At 36.1% G+C, this 19,454-nt stretch overlaps 1 protein-coding gene across 3 annotated transcripts in view; it reads left to right on the forward strand.

Moving 5' to 3' along the window:
* The window catches only part of slc36a1 (solute carrier family 36 member 1), a 67,876-nt gene that overhangs the window by 11,587 nt on the left and 36,835 nt on the right, over window positions 1–19,454 (forward strand). For all 3 annotated transcript variants that reach the window (XM_088604577.1, XM_088604576.1, XM_088604578.1), the window contains exons 9-11: window positions 497–595; window positions 925–1,091; window positions 4,126–4,295. In XM_088604577.1, coding sequence (XP_088460703.1) covers window positions 497–595; window positions 925–1,091; window positions 4,126–4,295 — 436 coding nt within the window. The remainder of the gene's footprint in view (window positions 1–496; window positions 596–924; window positions 1,092–4,125; window positions 4,296–19,454) is intronic.

A 19,454-nucleotide genomic window follows, 5' to 3' on the forward strand; every position in this document is an offset into this window, starting at 1 on the left:
CCTTTAAAAACTTTAGTTCAGCTGTTAAATAATTCAAGCCCTGCTAATGCTGCTCACTTGATCCTAACTTGAGTTATATAATTGGATAACATTTCTAGAATTTATTGTTTCATTACTCATACATTTAGCACAACACTCCAGGAAAGAAAAAGTTTATGTATAGTTTTTATAAATAAGGCTTTCCCCAGTCTTGGCATTGTAGCTGTTTTGCTGCCTTGAAAACTAAACGTGCTTCTCTTCTGAGAACTTGCAAGACTGGGCCTTCTGGCACATGTTAAAGATGAAAACCATCAAAGGAGAATTGGGTTGCAGCTGGGAGACTGTAGTAGGTGGAAGGGGAGGAACCCTTTCCCTAGAGTTCCCTTTAAGAGAGGTTATAGTCTCGATGGGGATTCCTAGTCAGATAAAAGAGAAGCGGAAAGCTTGTGAAGTTGTGGAGAACTTATACATGTGTGACAAAAGGCTAATCAATCTCCTAAATACTTTTATCTTTCAGAACATCTCCTATCCAGTTTCATTGCCCTATGTAGGAAAAGCAAAGGATTACCCTCTCTTTTTTGGTACTGCAATATTTGCTTTTGAGGGTATTGGTGTGGTAAGTTCCTAACAAAATACTTGTATTAAAATACTGTTTTCAAATTAATACAGCACTTGCACTGCACTCTAAGTATGTTTTCAACATTTGCTTCAGTTTGGAAGAACACCTTAACACCTGTCAGCCATGTGTTACTGATGTGCACTAAGGGTCAGGATGTCACACGACATTATCTCTACTTTGTGAAAGTGATTGATGAAGTTTATGTATATTTGTTTCTGGATTTATCCCCCTGCATATATTATTTACAGTGGTGCAACTGGCCAACATTAATTAATGCCAGATCTGTGAATGAGGTTAAAAGTGTTGATGTGCTTTTTTTTCCCCAGGTCCTCCCACTAGAAAACAAAATGCAGAAACCGGCATCGTTCAGAAGAGTTCTCTACTTGGGAATGGTCATTGTTACGTTCCTGTACATCAGTCTAGGCACTATAGGATATATGTGTTTTGGGGATCACATTGGAGGGAGCATCACTCTCAATCTGCCTGACTGTTGGTAAGTCATTTCTGAAATTTCTGAAAATTATACATGTGAAATATGAGGAAACTCTAATTTTCAGTTATCCATCAAACAGCATTTTCAGTTTAATGACTTACACATTTACCCCTCTTATTTAAGACTTAAATAAATCCTTTGGAATTCAGATGTTAAACCTTTCCATCATGCAAAAGGACCTGCACTAAGCATTTTGTGCACTTCACTGAGTAATTTATTTCAAAAGCTGATTTACGCACAGACACCGACATAATGCTTTGCTGGCCATTGTGCATAGATTCTTTTAGACAGCGAACTTGTCTGAGTTTTGTGAAGTGAAGATTATAGAGCATGAGATTCTGAAATGAATGTAGAAAAGTGATGTCTGTGTTTCTATGGCTTAGGCTGTTTTAAAGTGTAGTAATCGTTGCATCATAAGTAGGTGTGGTTGTCTTTTCTATTTAAAATGTGAATATAAATGCTTTCTAATTCAGTTCAGATCCGTTAGATTTTTATTTATTTTCCAAGAAATTTACTATTTTATATTTGAGGTTGTGGGAGCCATTGCATTTTTGCTTTAAATTGAAAGTCTTGCTGTTTAGATTATGTAACTACAGAGACAGCCAGATCAGAAACTAGAGATTTTGATTAGCCATGGCATAATTGTGTCAGTTTCAAATTCTGCCAGTGGCAGAATCCTTCTGAACTCTTCCAAGCTGGAATTTGTCTACAGGTTCCTGAAATGAAGAATTATAGCCTTGGGATTTCTTTTACCTCTTCTGTAGTTTTTTAGAAATGCAATAGTTTGCTGAATATGCAGAAGCCGAAGAATCCATTAACCCTCTTGATTATTGGATCTCTGCAGTGAAACAACATATTGACATCTTGGAAACACTGTTAGAAAATAATGATTGTGGAGTGCATTTTCCCCATGTCCTATGTAATATGGTATATAAAATAAATATATACATGTTATGCAGTACCTATATACTTAATGTAATACAGTATGTTGGAATAATATGCACTGCTCCAATAATAAGCTGCTTTTATTTACAGTAGTAATTAAAAAGGGAAGACGAACCTCTAAGTAGTTATTTTGAAAATCATGCTGGCAAAGACTTGGATGTTCTTTGATTTTTGCTTTCTACACATTTTAATTTATTGACAAACTGACAGCTCCCATACCCATTTGTCTCAGCTTCCATACCCATTCTTACATTCTTTCCTTTGTCCTCCTAACCCTCAGATAATTCTTTAAAATCAGTGTGCTTTTTTTTTGCCCTCTGAGAATGATATTATGGGACTTCTCAAACAATAGGGCGGTCGGTTCTACAAACAGTTAAAGATTTTATTTGTAATTTATGATAGAGAAAACCGTGACAATGAAGGTGATCCTATGCTTCTTCACTTATTCAGCTTTGAACCCTTTGTGCTTTTGTCTTGATAACATGGTTATGCTTTGAATTGTTGGAGCGCTTGAAGCCTGCCACCGAATGTAACCAAACAGCTGACATCTGTGGCCGATCCTTCTTTCCACTGCATCCCATGGCTGAGTGGACATTTAACTAATTCCTTCTGCTATCCTCCATTTAAAGTAGTCTCAAGGGAGCTCTTCATAAAGAGAGGCACATGATTTGAAATTCCTTATGTATTGTCAGGAGATAACCAGCTGGCAGTGTGGAGAATGAGTAGAGGTTGATGTTAGATATTTGTTTTGCTTTAATCGAACAGTCAGAGCATACTCTTTACTTGGATGTTGGGGGGAATCGATGAGAATTCCTCAACCTCTTTTGAGGGTCGTCTCTTAAAATTGTTAGGAAGGCATTCTGATGATCATAATAAGGACAATCGTGTAGACATTTTGAATTAATGAAATTATTCACATACTGTGCCTTATTGTCATCCGAGTATGTCACTGCATGTGGTTATCTTTAGTGAAAAATCCCATGTAAAGACCTCTCTTATTTCCTTATCTGAGGATGTTGAACAAGCTCAGAACTCCTGCTCCTTAAACGCATGTAATACTGTAAGTTTATGCAGGAATTTATGAGCCTTCATAATGCTGACACAACAAGCCTTCCTTTTAGTTACATCATTACTTTTATGTAGGAGCTGCAGTCTAGCTTATAAAATGGAGGTGGAAGAGCATTTTCCTTCACTTCTGTTTTTACCATCATTAGTTTTATCCTTTTACTGGTGAAGATATGAGAGTCTATCATACCTTCTATATTATGTAAATTATTACACATGTAAGATATATAAACCCACCCAAACTGCAAACAAAGCAAATACATTCTGAGTTTTTAAAATGTTTTTGTATATCATACATTTTTTAGACTTCTCAATGGATATTGAGACTAGGGAGGATTTCCAACCAATCTCGGAGATATATTGTTCCCTGTTTCAAAGATGGTGAGAAATGGAACCAGTAGGTACTGGTAAATTTGGATATGAAAACATAATTGATGGTGTTTGAGTCTGTGGAACAAAGAGAAATTGTGTACTTATCAGCTGTGCCAGATTCTGGCAAACATTTACAGAGCCAAGGGAATGCTATAATGCCAGGAGTCTTCTAGTTCTTGCCAGAAGGTGATCTGTGTTCCTTGGCCCTGCATGTACCTTTGAGCTATATGGAGGAGAAGGCAACCAAAGAATCATATTGCATGCCCTAAAGTGTGCATTTTTTTTAATCCCCTGGAGGATTTTCACTACTTGAATTGGGACATCTCTGTCTTTTAAAAACTGCAAGGTTCTGTTCTTTTAGCCAGTCAGATTAGAACAGTCCTTCAGCCTGGGAAGGTACTGGATCTGATCTCTCTTCTCTGACTTGATTCCAGTGCAGGATAAGGTTTATTTATGGTGTCTAATGTATTGTGCGATATTAACATATTCTGATTTAAAATGTTATACCTTCATCGGGTTTTGTCTTTTTATTGCTTCTCCATAGTATCTATAAGATGACAACGATGAGTCAACAATAAAGGTTTATTATCCTTGTGCTAAGAAAAGGCTGTCTTATTGAACTCTGTAAAGTTTCATCCTCTTATTTTCCTAGGATGTATCAGATTGTAAAGCTCCTCTACTGTTTCGGGATATTCATCACGTACGCCCTGCAATTTTACGTCCCGGCAGAAATCTTGATTCCCCAGGTGGTATCCAGGTTCCCGGAGAGGTGGGTCCTGGTCATCGATTTCTCCATTCGCACTCTCCTGGTCATGCTGACATGTGAGTAAAGAAACCTACGTATAGACACAGGTAAAGGCTCGTTCCATGCTGAAGAGTAAAGAAAAGAAACATGACGTTTCGGCTGTGGAGCTTTCTTCAGGTGTGAGGGAGAGGGGAAAGTTGTAAATAAATGAAGTTATAGGAAAGAAAAAGTCAGAGTAGACAGACAGAGGAGGTAAGCTGAAGGTAATGATTCTTTTCTGCGCCTTTCAGCATGGAATAAACCTTTGCCTGTTCCTTTGCAGCCTTCACATGCTAACACAACTCCCTGTGTGAACCTTTTCATGCTATACAGTACATAGAGACACAAACAGTGGATGAGCAGTTATCATTCTCTCTTCTGTGACCTCCTCTAATGCACACAGTTATTTTTATATGGTCTTATGCTCTCCAGTGTTTTATAGGGATATCCAGATAGTCCAGAAACATACTGAGTAGAGTAAAATAGTTTGCAAAGGGATTTGGTCACATTTGTAAATGGACCCTACTACTTTATAAACATATCTGAAGGGGATATTAATCTGTGCAGTCTTTTTTCCTCAATGTTGCACTTGCTTAAGTATCCCCAGCTATTGTTAGGGAGTATAATTGGAAAGAATTTGCTTTGATCCACTCTTCAAACGCCACTGTGTTAAACTGCTGCTTTTCAAAGTGCTGTTGACATGCCAAGCTGAATGGTGTTCTGGCATTTTTAGATTAAGACACTCCTACCCTGTGGTATTTATCACTTATTTAAAAAATAGGATTTAAAGTCACAGCAACAATGTTGTGATAATAAAAGAGAAGAGGCGAATATAGAAACACAGAAATGAGGAAAAAATCTGATGTGCAGTTGACAAATGGCCTCCAGTCTGAGTGCACTGCATGGAAAGAATACAGTATCTTAACCTTTTTACAAGGCTTACCCTTGCTGCAGAAGTGAAGCTCATTTTAGTTTGGGCTTCTAGGAACAGTCACAGCCTGTGATGCCCAGTATGCTGTATGCATAATGGAGACACACGGGATGTACTTTATGAGTACCAGACTCGTGCAGCTTTCAGCATTTTGTTTTTTCAGTTGGCTGCCTTGTATGTGCGTCTTTGCTTTAAATGTCAAACACCTATACTGGAGGTCAATGTGTAATACAAGATATGCCGAGTGTTTAGAATGAAACTTTCTCATCATTCATTTACTTAATCCATAAGGGGATCTGAACATGCATCTTCCCTTGTTTTGCACTTTTCTACTGCCTTTTCCTTTTAATGGTTCTTAAGAGTATTGTTTTTATTCGTATCGAGTCTGGCACTGAAATTTTACACGGGCTCATACATTTCCTTTTTCGTCGGAGCAGTTTTTTTTTTTTTGATCGGCTATGAGGTTGAATCAGTTAAATGTACTCTGGGTTTTTATGGAGTCACTAGAGGTTAGATGAAAATCAACCGATGTGATTCCTTATCCAATCTAGCTAGATCTGTATACATTTAAGTGTAAACATGCTATTTCTTGAGTAATTGATAGTGAATATGTCCATTAACAGCCACGCATTTGCACCACTCAGCAGGTATCATTATAATAGCCTTCATGAAATTTGAATTTAAAAGTGCTCTGCTGCCACTGGGGCTTTCAATGCAAGTGGAAGTTTTGATGGGGAATTAAGTAGGCTTTTTTCACCCTCTCCACTGGGTTCCACTGCTGTGAAACACTGAGTCAGTGCCTTTTCAGAGCGATGTCAGAATTTTTCCTTTCTTATTAATCACTTCATTATAAGTGAGAACTAAAACTGGCAAGTGTGCCTGAATGTTAATGAAATGACATTTTTACAAGTTTAGCTGTTTCATAATCCAAGATCAGTTGCAGAACTTGTCCATAGACCGTTACAAACATAAACCAGGGGACACAAGAAGAAACTATGAAAGCGCTTTTAAAACTTGAGAAGAGAAATTATCCATCATCTGGGGGGTTGTAGAAAAAGCCATTCAACAGTAAGAATATGGTTGAAGTCGATACTTTGGCTACCTTAAATAAATGGCTGAATGAGATTCTTGGATCAATGAAGTATTATCTACCAAATAGGATAGATGTGTCGAATGGCTCAAAACTATTAACCCAGACTCTCAGATAAGAAACAAATGTGCACAATTAATAACAACATAGTCATGACTTATTACACGTACACAGTTCGTTACAGCATTATAGTTGATGCCTATATCGTGCTATAAGTGTCTTTTTTTTTCATTTTAGTGCGTGTGATTTGTTCTCAATTCACTATATTCATTAAAGGAACTGTAATACTAGAAAGTCAGGGCAATTCAGATGGCCACCTTAACTCAACGTCTGACCAAGTTAGTTTTCTGAGAGTTCGGCCTCCAAAAACCATCAGTTACACTCCAAATTAATTGTCAGCACAATGTTTTGCAAAGAACAAGTTTAGTCTCGCATGGATCCAAGTATAAAAACATTGACACAGTACAAAAACTTCACTTCAGAAGCAAATATCAGCCATAATAAACCCACTCATGTATACATCTTGCCACCAAAACATGAAAACCGAAACAGCGGCTAGAGCTTAGCAGGATTTTTACAGAGCTTAGTGAGTCATACTTCTGATCATTCAATAGGGTAGCCTTGCTGAATCCATTTGTCTATAAAAAAACTGGAAATAATCCGACAGATCAGCTGTGGGTGTTCAGGGTTTCTCAAGGCCAGGGTTTTGGACCTGCTCATAGCTGTCTATGTTTTTTTTCTTCTGGCTGTTGCAGTGCTTATAACATTCGAGTGGTTTGCTGTATAAAATAATTTATTTCCATTGCTTCTGTAATGCACTATAAAGAATTAGTGTTCAAAGGCGTTTTGCAAAGTGAATTAGTTGGTAGCCCACGACAGGCAGCAGGCTCCTGCAGGAACTCGTAGCTTTCAGAGAGAGGGCAGGTGTTTGAAACTGCTGATGAGGACCATGCATGAATGTAGCTGAGGTTTGCTATCTTTGCAAGCTTATTAAAGGAACAATCATTGTTTTTAGTTGGGGTAGAAAGCCCAACCTGTGGTGTTCATACTATTGATTGCAGAGCCAAAGACATTTTGTCAAGTGTGGATGCTGCACATTGGTGGTGGTGGAGGGGAGTCCCCATTACCTGTAAAGCGCTTTGAGTGGAGTGTCCAGAAAAGAGCTATATAAATGTAAGCTATTATTATTATTATTATTATTATTATTATTATTATTATTATTATTATTATTATTATTATTAATTAAGTGAAGCAGTCAGCATTCTCAGAATGGGAGCCTGCACTACTTTCTTCCCTCATTAGGGGGAGCCATTCTCTGCCTGTCTCAGTGGTGGGTAGGCTGGAGCAACTCTGTCATGCTACTTCATTGTTAACATTGAATGCCTCTTTTATTATTTTCTTCTTCAAAGAGTATAAATATTGAAATGGTAAATAACAGAACCCAGAAGGGAACCTGAATTTTTAATTACTGATTGTAGATTGTGTTTTTGTTTTCTTAACATAAAATGGCTTTTCTTGTTCTCATGGCAAATATTTTATTCAGGAACCAGATCCAATGTTTTTTCATACATCAGTAGATACCATACATGTGTTATAGTTAAATTATATTTGCCATAGATATAGTGTAAAATTAACAAACTTGTATATTTTTTAGAGAGCGTAATCAAATGTAGAATGATATTAAAGGTTTTGTTGATTACAGAATTGAGTTTTGAAAATGGGTGTTTTGCACTTTGATATTTTGATATAAAAAAAAATACTCAGGACTATTGACTTGCAGATACGTTGTCAACAGAAGGAGTATTTGTTTTTCCAGTATGTGATTTCACATTAGATAACTCGTGCCCCAGATTCTGCACATGAACAAGCAGGATATAGGCAGTAGCATCCCTGTTAAAGATTACACAGCCTTTAAGACCTTTAGCTGCTATATGCAGTGGATTTTCTATTATTAATCAGCATTCTAAAATAGCTTCTGTACTAATAGTGGATGATTTGTTATTTTTTATTGTTTTTTCCTGATAGTACTAGTTGTATAGTTTATCAGAACAACAACTTCGAAAACTTCAGTGTTGGGAAAAGTTACTCTTAACAGAAATCCAGCATTACTATTACAACTTGTCGGGAATCTATTCTTAGAATTAACACCAGGTTGGGGGAAATACTGTATTTGAAGTGTAATCTGTTACAATGATCTATCTATATAGTGTGTAATCACTATATAAGGAAAGAAGTTACCTCGTAAAAGCAATGTCTTTCAATTTATTAACAGTGTAAAAAAGTTATTCCTTACATAAATTAGTTGTAATGCATACTTTTTAAACTTTTTAAAATAATATTTCCACAGCACTGAAAATACATATTCCTTGCCAAAGTGCAGAATGTGCTTAATTTTTTCACTAAAACCTCCTTTTGCAGTTTTATATTTTCAACCGTTTAAAAATGAGAAAAACTAAAACGCATTTCATCTGTTCCACATCTGTACCAACTCACTAAATTAGTGCCACTTACTGTTACTACCATCTTAATCTGTTCATTTTAATCTGTTATTAATCTGTCTTTTTCTTTTCTCTGAAGTAAACAATATTATAGGAAAGTTTTTTTGTTCTGCAATATTTAAGAGAACATTTCTGGGGGTTCCAAGTAGATCAACTGCAGTAAAATGAGGTTCAAATATACTGTGTATATTTAGGCCTATAACTAAGATAAGTAGGTAATAAGGTCTAAACTATTTGTTGAAAAATAGTTGCCAATAAAACAAAATCCTAAGGACAGCATTTAATTTATTTAATCTCATTGGCTTGCCTGTAAGACATTTATACCTCAATGGGGATATCCTTAGGGAGTGCTGTTGGCTGTGAATCTTGCAAGTACCAAGATTTCTCCTTTCATTGTAGTTGTGGAGGTAAGATCATTGACTTATCAAGTAATACCTGTGGCTTAGTATTTTTGCCCACAGTGTGTGTGAGGTTGTTTGGAATGTCTGTTAACAACTTGTTAGGGGTCTTGCTTTTCCAGTGCTTCAGATAGTAATTTGTTATGAAGCAGAAGTGTAAATTCTTTTAATGTGATTTAACCAACCCAAAGCTGGTGAGAAGGCTGAGAGGACTGTTTTTTAAACATGAAGTTCTTTTCTGTATGCAGGTAAAATAAGAGGATTATACTTAAAAGATTAGGCTGTGGAGGGGATATGATTATTTACTGAGTAACTGTTAAACGCCGTGGATACAGTGGTATTTTTAGTTTCAGTTTTTATTAGCATTAAGAGTGTCTTCTATCATTTTGTATGCTGCAAAAAGTCAAAATCTGCAACAGTATGACGGGGAGGGGGATTTCTAAATGTAAGTCAGTGAATTGAGGTACAATGAAATAAAAATCAACCAATAAAACAAGACTAATGTATTTAAAAGTTTTTCTTAACTTCAAAATAGTGCCATAATTCTCTCACTTTAAGATGATATGCTTGTTGATTTATTTCTCTCCCATTATTTGCTCTAGTTCACTCAAGTACTATATTTGTATTTATCTATTCAGGTTAATTTGATGCAAACCATGTTACCTTTAGCTTAACACGCACGACAGCGAAACCTTCAAGATCCCAGGTTGTTAGGTTCTTAGTGTACATAACCGATCATAAAGGTTGTACTCGGCACTCCCCAGACCCCAGAGTACAGAAACAATTACAATTTCAAATATATGAAATGTGAGGAGTCTATAAATATTCTGAGGCAATTCTTCCAACAATGTAGACAGAAGTGAATGTGACTTTTCTAGTGACTAATGGATTCAAGATAAAAATATCTGAAGGGCCTTCAATTTCCCAGGATGAATTCTCAGACTTTTCAGAGCAGAGTTGATAGGTGATTGTTGGTGGAAGCTCATTTTTTTTCTTTAGCATATATACTATATAGACTGTGCCTATGTATTAGTAAAACGTGGTAAATGTTAAAGTATTAATTTGCACGAATCATTCCTTTCTCTAAAATGAAATACTGGGGGAGTGGGATAAGCAATGTATGAAATCGTACAAGAGTGACTACAAATTTCTAAAGTAAAACTGCTATATACCTTGCTTTAATCACTGTAAGAGAAGTTCACATTAGTTTGAATTTAGTTGTATTCCTTTCATAAAGGAGACCTTTCCGATAGCAAGACAGTGACCTCATCTAATCATTTCCTAGTGGTGCCTTGATCTTAGATTGCAGATGATTTCGTTGTGAATTCTTAACGAGGCACACTCTCCAGTATTTTAATATGGCAAGCCATCATATTAAAGAGCAATCACCAGACCAGCCTCAGTGCATGAATCAGCCAAATAGCTATATTAGTGCTACAAGAAAGCCTTGAACGTAGAGATGAACTTCAGAGTAAATTTGCTTTCTTTTCTTTTAATCCCCCACCCTCCATTTTTTAGAATCAATGAGTGAACTAACCTCAGTCTGTTCTTTGTTGTCAGCAATGATGCATTACTTTAAAACAAGAATGTCCCGCTCTAATAATCATCGGGTTCAGCATTAGAGCAGTTTATTCTTGCTAATGTTTCTCAACTCTCCAGCCTACATCCAAATCGCTTTTCAATACAAGAACATTTTTTTTCTCCATTTTTGAAGTCGTACTGTATGTATGCTACGTGACGGGATTCTTCACATTCACATTCTTCTCTGTCAAATCACAGAGCAAGGATACCAAGAAACTTACTGCCTTATACTGTTGTATTTGTTTAGTTTTTGAAAGCAACATGCATTGAGCCATCATAGCTTAAGGGGAAAAAAGAAGGGGATTTGTCTTCAAACACATTTCTAATTTGTTTTCACAGCCATGAAAATAAAGGATTAATTCAGGGAATGTTGTCAAGCAGTACATTAAAGAAAGTTCGTCAAAGTTCTTTTTATTTTTAAATAGCTAGTTGTGTAGAGGCAGTAATAAAAACCCAACTACTGTACATGGCAGAATACAGAGACCTGAAAACAATGGCTGTCCTTTTGTATTTAAATTTGATGAGAGAGAAAAATGTATCTTTACTGTGGGGAAAAAAAACTTTGTATTAGTAAATGTAATTGGAAATGCCTCTAAGTATGCGGTTTTGTAAAATTGACTTTTTTAGTTCCATACAAGACTCTGCTTTCATCTTCTGAACAAGTTTCTATTGTTTGACTTACAGCAAATGGAAAATGGAACATATGGAAAGCAATAATCTTTATACAAAATGTACAAATAATTCAGATCCAGTTTTCAGTGCATTAGCAAGAAGGCTGCATACATGTGACCTTCAGAATTCTGACAGATTAGTTAAAAAAAACATTAAAGATGCTGCAGAATGTAAGGTCTTCAATTAAACTGGAAAGGGGCAAGCATGCTATCCTATCATGATCTCCAGAATTCTGCTGAGACCTGCAGCTCAGTGCAAGAAGTCAGTCAGCCCGAAAGAAAAGACACTTTGATATGGAAAACCAGCATAGATTATTAATGCAAATGCAAATTACTGTTGCAGAGATCCGTTTTCCGTTATTGGCTTCTGAAAGCCATAAGAGGGCAATTAGGAATCATGTGGCTGTTTATTTTTCGCAACATTGACAGTTATCAAATTGCTTACAAGAGAGAGTGGCAACACCCATGGTACCTTCGGCAAGTCATGATAATCAGTCTCAAATGTAGGTTAGAAACAGGACTGCGTTTCAGCAACACACTGAGCTAAACTGCCAGTATATTTATTAGCTGATTAGAATAGTTGCATTCTGTGCTGGAACTGAAGTGTAATGTGTGTGAACTGTATATTTATAAGATCACTTTATTGGTCATATACAATTTCTTGTACTAGAAATTTCTTTTCGCAGACCCCAACTTGCCAGTTAACATACCACTACATCTTTGGACTGTGCAAGGAGATCGGAGCACTTGTAGGAGACCCACATTAACATTGGGACTTTTAATATTCAAAGCATAATTAAGTCTTTTTAGTAAGAACATAAGAAAGTTAACCAGTGAGAGGAGGCCTTCAGACCTGTGTAGTCTATTTGGTTGTTTTTAATCGATCCAGGGATCTCATCCAGCTCTTCCTCGAAAGAACCACATGAATGAGCACCACGGCTGGGTAGCTTGTTTCATATTCCCACAATCCTTTTGAGTAAGCAGTTGTTGCCTTACTAGAGTAATTAAGAAGATACTCTAGTAAGGTATTAAAATAATTTAATCTTGACGCAATCACAGCATGTATTGAAATTTCAGCATCCAGAACAGTGTTACTCATGTAGAAGAAAGATGACGCACCTTGCAGTTCAAATGAATAATGCAAAGTAACACCAAGATTCTAACTTTCATGAAAAGTTTGTTTACTGCCCCATCAGTGACACCGAAGTCCCTGCCTTTGCAAAGTTGATGTTGCGATTCTATGAATGTAACATCAGTCTAGTTTAGTTAGAAAGATCTTCTGCATTCTTTGTATCTTCCTATCAGACAGACAGCTGTAAAGTACAGAAAGAGCAACAGTTGTATCTGATCTGGCCTGCAAGTACATATGAGTGTCATCGGTATAGTGGTGAAACTCTGGTTTATGACGGCAAATTATGATTATCTGAAGTTTGCCTGACAGCTCCTTCCATTCTTGTTTTCCTTTTGCTTGCAATGCCTTTACTGACAGAGCCCTTTACAGCCAAAATAAACTAATTCTGCGCACTGCTGTTCATTAATTAGATTTTTGTTTTGAGAACACTTCTCCAGAGTGCTTTAAAATCAATCTGCATGTAATCACATATCCATTTGCATTAGTAGCAGGAATAAAGTTTTCATTTTGATGTTTAACATGCTTCCAATGGGACTTGGGTTTGCATGCATAAGATCCTTGAATATCAAGTAGAGACTCAATATTAACATTGCCCTCTCTTTTTTGTTAAAGCAGGAATTTCCATTACTGACGCAAATGAAAAGGTGTGTGTGTGTGTATATAGATATTACTATAACCTTAGAAAATGATTTTCAGAGACACCTTTTCTCGTCTTAAAGTAATTTAATTGAGTGGAGACGTTATTTGTTCCAAGCAAAACATTAAAAGAGGTAACATAAATTTGCTTTAAAGTGTTTAGATATTGCATAGTGGATGTCACAGAAACAGAATCCCGTGTCACTGAGATAGCAGATGGGTTGCTCTAGCCTGGATGAACCATTGAAAATTCTTTAGTTCACTGTGGAATGAAGAAAGCAAATGTAATAGGATGTTATAAGTAATTATAAGTATAATTTTATATAACACTTTTACAAACAATCTCAGAATAGTTATAATAAGTACTAAAGAGACTAATTTATGCAGGGACTCTTTTCTTGTATCTATTTTATTTGATTCACAACTAGAGGATCTAAATCAGGGGTATCCAGTACTCGTTCTGGAGGGCCAGTTGTAGGTTGTTAATTAGTGTGAAGCAGCAGTACCTGAAGAGCAGAGAGAAGCTGTTAAATTGGTCCAGTAAAGGCAGTAACCAGCTGGTTTAGTTAATTAAAACCTGAGTTGGAAAGAAAATCCACAGAGTCAACAGCTTTGTTTTATCCTAAATAACTTCTTGACCTTGGATCACGGAATTGAGCTCTGAAATGATAACTTATCATTGAGATATACAGAACCAGGTGAACTGGACATGTTTGCACAGGCTCAATAAACCACTTCTGTCTCAAAGATAAGGATAATTCAGTGTACAGTATGTTTTATCAACTCTTTCCATAGCGTTTTTTAAAAGAAAAATCAAAACATTTCCCGAAACTGGCAAGACAACTGGAAATTCTGATAATGAGCTCACCCTTTATGATGACCTAGCTGAACATTTGTGGTGACAGATGATTAATGAAGTCTTCTGGTAAAATATTTTGATCACTCTATTCTCACTGGCTAGTATTCTTGTTAAAATTGTTTGGATGTAACAGATCTAAAGCTGTTCTTGCCTTGTGTTAGCAATAAAAAATGTTGATAAAAACAGTGTTAAGAAAATAAAGCTTGTAGAGACTTTTCTGATTGCTTTAAACAACTGATTGTTTTTATTTAGACTTTTGAAGGTTATGCTTTGTGCAACCTTATTTAATTGCATATTGCAGGATACTTTTAATCTCTATATGCTAACCTGGGTAAATCCATAACCTACTGCACTATATCTAGGTACTGTACTTTTTCTAACGTCTCCACTCTTTCGTGAATGTGAAATGGCACAGAGAGCAATGGTTGTTGTTGACCTGTCCGTATTAACCAGAGATGGTACAGAAAGTTATTACTGAATGGGACGGAACAGTTTTGCTCTTGAACAGTAGACTGAGTATTTGCTTGAAAGATTTACCCCAGTTTATATGCTGGACTTTATCATTATTGATTAGGTTTTCATCCTAGGCTGCAGATGACCTGGCCTGTATTCAGATTTACAGGATGCAGCGTTCTTCTGCTCTGGTTAAAATCTGCAAGAATGGTAGCTATGTTAGCATCCCCTGTTGTCTCTTCATCCATCCATATTCTGACTGCTTCATCCGGTTGAGGATCACAGGGGAACCGGAGTCTATCTTGGGAAGGTGCAAGGCAGGATACTCCTTGGATGGGACGCCAGTCCATCACAGGGCACATATACAGTAGATAGACACGCACACACTCACACAAGGGCCAGTCGTCCCAGAAGCCCATTGAATTACTAATATGTCTTTGGACTTTGGGAAGAAACCAGAGCACTCCAGGTCTGGAATTGAACCCAGGGCCAAAGGCAGCAACAGAACTGCTGCCCCAAGCTCTTTGTATAAATGTAAAATATGGACCATGTCTGGCATCATTATGATCAATGTTAAATTAGTGTCACAACTACAATATTAAGTTTCAAACCTTAGGGGTCATAATTAATCAAACTCGTCAGAATTTTAAAAAAGCCAGAATGCTTAATGTGTTTTGTTATTGTATTCATTCTGACTGTTTGCTTTTTGAAAATTATGCTGAATCAACATTTTAATTACCACTCAAAGTGAAGGAAAATGGCTAATCTCTTGGTGAGCCAAGAATCTCCTGGAAACCTGTATAGAATAAATCTAGTGGATATTCCTGAGACAGGCATGTCTGTCAAATTGATTTTTAAATCAACAAAATTAAGGCTGATTCATCAGAAGAGACTCAAATATCCTTTCTAGTCTGTCTAGGAAGCAGACCTCCTTCGGGCTGAATTTGAATAGCTCTGTAATAGTTGTAGAAGTCACAGTAGCATTGGTATTCATTTCCTTTTTAAACACATCTCTGGCATCCATCTGTCTAGAGAGACAATGGTTTTGCACATATATTAGAAATATCTGAAGTTTCCTATAGAAAACCTTTTTGAAATTACTATAAGATAAGCATTCATGGCAGAATTGCATTATGATGGTCTGTAATAATATAGTCAAATATATCATCAACAAGATGAAAGGGAAATAGATTTAAGTGAATGTTTCTCTTAAGTGTTTGCTAAAGAGAAAATAGGAAATTTGCCGTACATTAAGGAACCACAAAGGTCTTTTTGGTTTCTAGAAACTTTAAGATACATTTCCGGGACCTGTAGGTATTCTACCGATTACACTTAAAGAAATGAGAGGTGTTATTTATAGACTAAATAAAACTCTTTCAACAGTCACTCAGGATGAGGGAAGTACCCATTGAGTGGAAAATTGCTAATGTAGCAGCCAACCAGAAAAGGGTTCCAAAGGAGAAAAAAACAAGTATAGACAAATAAGTCTTGCTTCCATTACATGTAAGGTTATGGAAACAATCAATTGAACTAACGTAGAGAATAATCTGTAGGGCAGTAAGAATTTAATTGAAACATAGATTTCCAAGTAAAGAGTCTTTATTAGGACTGCTACTTCTCCTTGTCCTTGTTTGCATCAGTGATGTATGTACTGGTAAAGTTAAGTGTTCTTATTTGTGGATCAGAAATTGAAGGGAGATTAGCAAACTGTCGAATCTGCAAAGAATTAACTAAAAAGAACTATGAAACAAACTCAATGAGTTACATCATTTTCCTCTTTTAGTAAAGCAGTAGAAGTCAAACAAAATTTGGGGAAATATAGTGTATAAAGTGTAGAAATAGTGTAGAAATTGAGCGAAAAAAATAAATCAACAAAGCTATGTTGTGAAATTTGAAACCGTGACTTATTTCAAGAAAACACTGGATGTAATTCTCAAATCAATTAGCTACTGTCAGCCAAATGAGCAATGAGTTAGATTTGCTGATTGTCCTTCTCTTGTTTGCAACATCACTCACATTCTTTGAAATGTAACATAAACTGTAACTCCACAAATTATTTTTTAGGGATCTAAGTAATTGAAAAGATACTTAATATTTTTGTTCATAACATTGGTGTGTTTGTTACACAATTAGTGTTAATAAATTAACAATAGTGAATGTATGCTAAAAAAACAGTGCTTGTCCTTTAGGTACTGAAAAGCACGACGGATTGAGAGCGTTGCTCCCTGTTCATGTGTCAATCTGAAATATTTCTTGAATATTTCTTAAAATATTTTCTGTCAACAATATTTAAACATTAGTTGTTTAGATATCCAACTGTGCCAATTATACTACAAATGCCATTTACATTAGTCTGAAGTTTCAACTCTGTATTCAGGAACTACTACATACTGTATACCTATTTATATGTGGAAAAATACTTTAGTCCTTTTGAGACTTCCCTTTGAGAATAACAAGAATCAAATCTGTTCTAGTTACCTGGAATGTTAGTGAGGAGAATTTATTGGACATGATGCAGTTAGACATTTTGAGTTTCTTAGGGGCCTTTTTAAAACCTGAAATGTATTTAATCTCTTCATACCTGATCTGTTTTAATTCATGAGGTCTTGTGTGAAAAGGCCTTTGGGAATGTGCAAGAAATGTACAGTACCTTGTTCTTAGAAAATGTTTATCTCTATTTCCAAAGAATTTATTTAAAACTCCATTTGTACTTACAGTACTGATGATAAAAATTAATATTTTGTCACGTTTCAGTCAAGGGTCGGTGTTTCCTGCAAATTTAAAATTAAACTATTTCATTTAGAGAATATACTTAATTAAGAGTCAGAGGGCACAACGTAATCCAAGCCAAGCACAGGAAGCACTGCTTCACACAGAGGGTTGCCAGGCGATGAAACTGGCTCCCCAGCCATGTTGTTAAAGTTAATACTCTGGCATTTTTCAAGCTGAAAAGCTGAATGAGATGTCTGGATCAATCAACAACTAACTACCAAATGGAATGGATGCGTTAAATAGCCTCCTCTGATTTGTAATCTTTATGTTCTTAATAAAAGTACAGGATAGCAAGACATAAAGATAAAGTAGCTGGAATCCTCACAGTGAGGGGGGTTCTGTCATGTATTTTTGAGCCTACTGTGCAAAGTTCCCTAGACACAACATTTGGCTGTGTTGATTGACATTTACGCAGTGTTGTATCTACTTTCCTGATGAGCCCAGGAGAGCTGCTGTTTGAGTTGTGCTAATTTTGTATGCACATGAACGGTAGGCAATTATGATCTCAATCAAAATAAAACAGGATTTTTTGTTCTACTTGGTGTTACTTTGAAATAAGTCAGTTTTATATTGGAGTTTGAAACTGATCATGAAGTCTTTATAAGTGCAGCATACTGTATGGCTCCAGATAAAAAGAACATCGAATGGCTGTAAAAGAGGGGATGCAGTCTCAGCTCCAACAACATAGCTGGAGAGCTCGTTCAATACTCCCACAACCCTTCCTGTAAAGCCTTACATTCTCAGTTTTAAAGGCACTTCTACATAGATTCCCATTGTGATCTCTGGTTTGTATGGCCCTGCGTATACTGAAATAGTTCATAGGTTTAATTTGGGGACTTTGACCCTTTTGAATTCTTGAGTCAGGTCCCATAGCAGTCTTCTCTGTTATTCTGTCGGTGTAGAACTTTCTTTTAAGGCTGGGATTGTATCTAGTTGCTCTTATCTGAACTGATCTTTTTTGTAATGTGGTGACCACAGTTGTACAAAGTACACAAAAGTCTTCCGAGTGTATTGTACAATTTTAACTCGTTTAACAGCGGTTGGATGTGTGTTACAATCAACACTATGACCTTTTCAGTAGTCTCTCAGGTCAGTCACCCTTTTATGGTTATACAATGACTAAATTAAAAGCCATCTTGACACAAAAAGCTCTGTTTCAAGACAAACAGTTTCAAGTTTTTTTAGTGAATACTATAATTTGCAATTCAATAAAACTGAAACACTTTTCCTTTTCTTCCAGTTTCCCATGGTACCTATGTCGGGTATTTTAATATATGCATTTCAGATGTTTCCATGACAGACACTGTATGTTATAAAGATTAACCAACAAATGCATTAAGTCTTCTTCCAGATTGACCTGCCATACAATATTGAACATTGATGTTCAGCACATTTTGACTGCTATGCCTTCAGTGATGTTAAGCAGTGGCACGAAAGGCAATCATATGACCTTCAACAGTACCAGTAATTGAGGGCTGTTTTCCTTTATAATTGTGGTTTTCCCAATAATCCTCACACTACCGGGATGGGGGTGTTTGGAAATCAATGGTGATCTCTACTTGTCTGTCACGAATCTTGGGAAAACGCTGAATCTCTGTAGCCTAGATGGGTATGGCGTGTGTGATTTTTGTGTTTGTTGAAGCAACTAGAAAATTCACAACTGCCTTGAACACTGTCCCATCAGGACCTGTTAAAGAAAATGCAGACCCAGAGGAAGTTGTTAACACTTGTATTTGCTTGGAAGCAAGAATTTAACTTTTTGATTCACTGCTTTTACATTTTTAATATCACTCACTGAATGTATTAAGGCTTTATAAACAAAATTATTTCTCACCATTTCTCTTCCTCTTCAATATTTTTATTTTCAGTTTATTTGAGTTCTTTTGATGGAGTGTGAAACTTTAAACAGATTTCTAATGATTTTTTTTTACTTTTGTTATATTGTACAATATATGTTGAAAATATGTTTAAATACTTCTTAATTTTGTCATTGGTAATGTTACTAAGATAAAGAGAAAAATTACAGAAGCTATGTTTGTCAGAGTGTGGGCTCGACGTCATTGATAGATTCTGAGCCCTATACTATAATTTGTGGCAGAGTCTGTCAGACATTTCAAAAATGATCCCTTTCTGACAAGCGGTATTTAGAGGCTAAAAGTGCTGGTAAGTGACGAGT

This window comes from Lepisosteus platostomus, chromosome 13 (genome assembly GCF_059453375.1).
Source record: "Lepisosteus platostomus isolate fLepPlt1 chromosome 13, fLepPlt1.hap1, whole genome shotgun sequence".
Lineage (NCBI taxonomy): Eukaryota > Metazoa > Chordata > Actinopteri > Semionotiformes > Lepisosteidae > Lepisosteus > Lepisosteus platostomus.